Source organism: Aegilops tauschii, chromosome 5 (genome assembly GCF_002575655.3).
Source record: "Aegilops tauschii subsp. strangulata cultivar AL8/78 chromosome 5, Aet v6.0, whole genome shotgun sequence".
In the NCBI taxonomy this organism is placed as follows: Eukaryota; Viridiplantae; Streptophyta; class Magnoliopsida; order Poales; family Poaceae; genus Aegilops; species Aegilops tauschii.
The window spans coordinates 67,806,902-67,812,119 of NC_053039.3; the positions used below are offsets into that span (position 1 = coordinate 67,806,902).

The 5,218-nt window shown below is 49.3% G+C and overlaps 1 protein-coding gene across 1 annotated transcript; it reads right to left on the reverse strand.

Annotated features, from left to right (window-relative positions):
- Window positions 1-1,961: 1,961 nt before the first annotated feature.
- On the reverse strand, window positions 1,962-3,240 carry LOC109775877 (tuliposide A-converting enzyme 2, chloroplastic-like). Its single transcript, XM_020334570.3, has one exon. It carries the CDS (start codon window positions 3,010-3,012, stop codon window positions 2,077-2,079), a length of 936 nt encoding a protein of 311 aa, XP_020190159.1. The 5' UTR covers window positions 3,013-3,240; the 3' UTR covers window positions 1,962-2,076.
- Between the last annotated feature and the right edge of the window lie 1,978 nt (window positions 3,241-5,218).

Genomic DNA, 5,218 nt, shown 5'->3' on the forward strand with positions numbered 1-5,218 from the left:
ATAATATTCATCCAAATTTCAGTCAAAATTATTAAATTAAAAAATGGGGACATTTTGCTCTGTAAGGTGATTTCTCGTGGGGCACCATGATCTGTGGTTACCGCTCAATAATCGAATTTCTCGAGCGGTAATCAAAACCCTAGGTACACTTTTTCAAAGGGGGGGGCAGAGAAATTTAGTCATTACCATATCAAGGTGACACAACCAAATTGCACGATGTATACGTCGAAAAAGAATTAACATGTTCAAGAAAAAATAATAATGTTTGACATAAAAGAGCGAAGGAAACAACCTAGGTTGGTGGAGGTCCTATCTAAAGACTACAATGTTGTACCCTGCAAAAAAAAGAGACTACAATGTTGTCTTCTTATTGGTTCATAGCTATCTCGCTGAAGGGTGGGTGAGGCAAGCACATGTGACATCACAATGCTAGGGATAGGGATGAACGGCGTTGATTTGAGGGGGGAAGCGTGTACGTTGGGGGGGGGGGGGGGGCTGTAGCCGGCCCTTGTCGACCAGCGCCTGGTGTCGTCCATAACATATTGTGCACCAAGGATGCTATTTTTCTCAATGATGTGCGAACGCGCGCGAAACCAAAGCATTAGTAGACGAGAAGGTGGCGATGTAGCTATGAACCAACGGTGTGCCGTTTGGGCTCTGTGGAGCATATGCTCCTTGATGAACAGTAAATTTTAAATTCTATTTTAAAGATGTTCATGACAATGTAACAACCGTGCTTGACAGTTTTGATGCGAAACAGAATAGCAATGCTTCGTCGCTGAAAAAGCAAAATTAAGCGTAACATTTGAAGGTAACATTTGATGTTTGATTTGTTTCTTTTTACACAGATCAAAATGCTTAAGCTTTTCCCAAATTTACAGATAGCATTTGAGTGTGCCAATGAACACATATATTTTAAAGAAATAAAACAATTTGCAAAATGCATTTTTGGCAAGCAGTAGCATATGCTTGCTAGAGCCAAAGTACATTTTGGTTAACCTCGCAAGACCTAACTACGTGGTAGTTTTTTTTCTTCAACCCAAAGAAAGAAAAGCGATTCAGCTAGCCGCAGCCAGGAGAGTTCCTTCGCGGCCGTCCTCCGACGGCTCTCCTCTGCAGACAACCTCGGTCATCGATGGTGAGGTGGGTTGCCGGATCCACACGAGTGGATCATTTTTAGGCCCTCGTAGTCTAGTTTTTTTAGATTGTTCATCGTCTTTGCTTAGGTGGTGGCGAGAACAACACTGAATAAAGATTCTTCAGATCCTTCCCCGACGAGGCGATTAGTCCAATGGTTAAGGATGGGTTTGAACACCAGTCTGTTCAAGTAAGGATGGCGTGACGGCGATATCCTCGTGGTGGACTTGTGTCCTTAGGCTCCGCTGGTGCGACATCGTTTGCTCCAGCGCCGGCGCGGAGCTTGGGAGATAGTCCAGAAGCGGGTGCAGATTGTGGTCTGCATTGGCGGCATCTGGAAAATGGTAGATCGTTTGTTGGGTTCATGGTTTATGGATGACAGGTATGATTTCCTCCTCCTCCAACTAACTTGCGGGGTGCCAGATCTGGAGTTTAATGACGTGTCCGGAGTGTTGCCCCGGTCTAATTCGTTCAACAATAATGGTTTCGTCTTTGGTGAGCCACCTTAGAGGATCAGTGATGGATTCGCGTCGAGCTCAGCTGAGGAGGTGATACGTCACTTTTTATTTTGTTGGTTGTTGTGGTGGCGCCAGCATTGGTGTCAAGCCTAGATGTTTTTTCAGTCTTGATTGTAATTGGCTGGTCTTCCTTTACCTAAAAACTAGTGTTCTGCAGTTTTTTCAGTTTTATTAGGTGGATGTATACGTGACTTGTACTACGACACTTATGATATAAATGAGAAACGTATTATCATGAAAAGGAAAAAATTTAACCAAAGCATAATAGGCGAGAGCACGCGAGGTATGATAAGACACTCCGCAAAATTATCCAACCAAATTTATTTCATCATTTATCGCAATCCATTTATTTCAGTAGGTGGCGCCCCCGCGACACACAAAGCTGCCGGCCTGATAATAAGCGGGCACATCCACACGAGCATCACGGCGCGTTAACGAAGGCGACTATCCTGTCGAACATCTCCTTGGCTTTGTCGCAGTCGGGCTTGAAGAGGTGGAAGACGTGCCCCACCCCCTCCGTCTCCAGCAGCTCGACGCCCTGCCCCTCGCCGCCCCTCGCCGCGGCCACGGCCTCCGCGTACGCGCGGCCGCGCCACCTGAGGAAGTCGCCCTCCGCGACGCACACCATGACCCTCTCGCACGCGAGCGTTTCCAGCCCCGGCGCGCCGGGCGCCATCGGGTTCATCCGCGCGTCGTCGACGCCGCTCGAGCCGGGGCACGCGAACTCCCACAGCCGCCCGCCCATGGCGCGCCACGCGGGGTTGCGCGTCTCCTCGCCGACGGCCTCGGAACCCCAGAACCAGGGGTGGATCAGCACCGCGCCCTTGAGGCGCACGGCGCCCGGCTGAATGACGAGGTGGTGGCAGGCGTTGGCCCCGGCGCTGTCCCCGGCCACGAAGACGCGGCCCAGGTCGCCGTGCTCGGCGACCCACGGGTCGGCGGCCGAGAGCACCCACGTGAGGGCAGCGACGCAGTCCTCGTAGGCCGCGGGGAGCGGGTGCTCCGGGGCGAGGCGGTACTCGACGGAGACGGCGAGGGCAGGGCAGGCGGCGGTGAGGCTGTTGAGGAAGCGGTGGCCGTTGGGGGACGCGACGGACTCGGCCACGAAGCCGCCCCCGTGGACGTAGACGATGACAGGGAACTTGTCTGTGGCCGTGGACGCGGCCGTGGGCAGGTAGAGGCGGGCGGAGTAGTCGCCGAGCTGGACGTCCTTGGACTCGACGCCGGTGGCGGGATCGAGGCCGGCCGCCGCTGGCGGAGCCACCAGGGGGCGCTCGACGCGGCCGCTCTTGTAGACGCGGACGAGGCCGTAGTCGTGCGCCACCTCGTTGTCGTCGGGTGCGGTGTTGGACGCCATGCTCACTAGCTAGTAGCTGCTGCTCTCGGATCTGGCTGTGGCTGGGGTCGATCGAGATAGAGCGCTGCGGTGACGACTACTTGTACGTGGTCGTTGTGCCGACTAGCAACTGATGGCGACGTGGTATATTTCTCGGCGTCTCCAAGACTCCAACACCGCATCGCAGCATTCGCGTGGCTGAATGCGAGTTCGCCGCTTCTAGATGGCCGGCACAACTTTTGGATTTGAACTACTTGGTGTGTTGTTAGTTGTTACTTACGTCTGAAGTTCTGAATCGACGATTACTTGCCTCGGAAGACAGATCCTTCTATTTCTTATTTGCACTCTTTGTGAAGTTGACAGATGACTGAGAATTTGCCATCTTCCTTTGATCACCGAGCTGTCGTACATGCACGGGCTGGCCGGCTGCGCGGCATGTCCGTTACGTACGGAGCTGCCTACAAAATGCGCAGCAGCAACCGATTGCTAGAGTACATACGGGTACGGTCAAAACCAACTGAATCATCCAAAAACCCTGCAGACGAAGACGAGGCGTGGCTCCATGGTTGGGGTTGGCGATTGGCAGTGGCTACCCGGCCCGCCCAAGATCGATCCCTGGGATCAAGATGTGATGTACCCATCGTTTATAGAGTCAGATAACTTCGGAAGTTTCTCAACACGTATCGTTGTATCGTTATGTACTTCGGAAGTTTCTCAACAAAATGTTCACGTTATGTAGTACTTCGGAAGTTTCAAAAATATAAAATGTGTCCCCATCTATAGAAACGCCCCCATTAAAAAAATATTTGAAAAAACATAAAATGTTCACGATTTCAAAAAAATGTTCGCATGTTACAAAAAAATCACGTTTTCAAATAGATGTACATGAAATAAAAAATGTTCATGATTTTTAAAAATAATCCAGTGTTCAAAACATATTATGGAATTAGAAAAAAATATACATGAAATTTTAAAATATGTCCCCAAAAATTAAAACAGATCCATAAATAATAAACAAAATGAACGGTCGCCTGCGTAGAAGTTTTATTAGGGGATTTGTAGAGGTCACTTTATGATTTTATTTAGTCCCTCGCACCGGGTTAATTTTTTTTCCGTGTTTCGTAGAACGCTGAGCCCCCACTACTAGGAAAAGGGCTATAGATGGAATGGTCACTAATGGCGCACCAGACATGTGGTGCGCCATTGCTATGTAGCAGTGGCGCACCATGTGCTGGTGCGCCATTAGTGTGAAATACACTAATGGCGCACCAGCCACACGATGCGCCATTAGTAACAATTTTTTTTTCAGACATACTAATGGCGCACCAGGGCACAGTGCGCCATTACTAGTTAACTAGTAATGGCGCACCAGCCACATAGTGCGCCACTATAATATTTTTTTTATTTTTTACTTTTTTGCAAAACTACTAATGGCGCACCTGGGGCAGTGCGCCATTACTAGTTTAAGCTAGTAATGGGTGCGCCATTAGTGTCTTTTTTTTTGCAAACCTACTAATGGCGCACCACCAGCAGGTGCGCCATTAGTAACCAGGGTTACTAATGGCGCATTAGGTGGTGGTGCGCCATTAGTAACCTGGGACGAGCTAGATATTTTGGACAGCCACACCTACCCACTCACTTTTCCCACTTCATTCTCTCCTCCTCCTCCTCCTCCTCCTCCAAGCTTGTTTCGGCTGCCTCCTCCTCCTCACCTCATTTGCACCATAAATTCATCCAAATTACGTGGTTAAACCCCCTTTTTTTGATAGGTAAGTAAGGGGGAAGCTATCTTTATGTTGTTCTCCCTCCAACAACGTGCACATGCACTTTTTATGTCCTAGCTAGATCTATGTATGTTTGTGGTGTTGCATATGTTTGTGGTATTGCATATATGTTTGTGTTTGCAGGTACCGGTATTTGAAATGCGATAGTTGCCAATATTTTGCCGGAATATTGATTCATTTCCGTTTCGGCGAGAATTTTGGCACTATGCATTCTTTTTGGTCCTATTTTCAGGGAAAGTCATGCCAAATTTTTTCTTGGTTTTAAAATATCGTTTTGCTCTACCCCGCAGGCGACCATGGTCCGCACGATGACCGAAGGCATCGTGAATAGGTTTTTGAGCTCCGCGAAGGCCGAGATGCTTGAAAAGAACGAGACGGAGATAAGATGTCCGTGTCGAAGATGCAAGCTGAAGAGCCTTATTGCGGACCCGGATTCCGGGCAG

Coding starts and splice junctions, on each gene's coding strand:
- LOC109775877 (XM_020334570.3), bottom strand. CDS start 3,012: ATGGCGTCCAACACCGCACCCGACGACAACGAGGTGGCGCACGACTAC.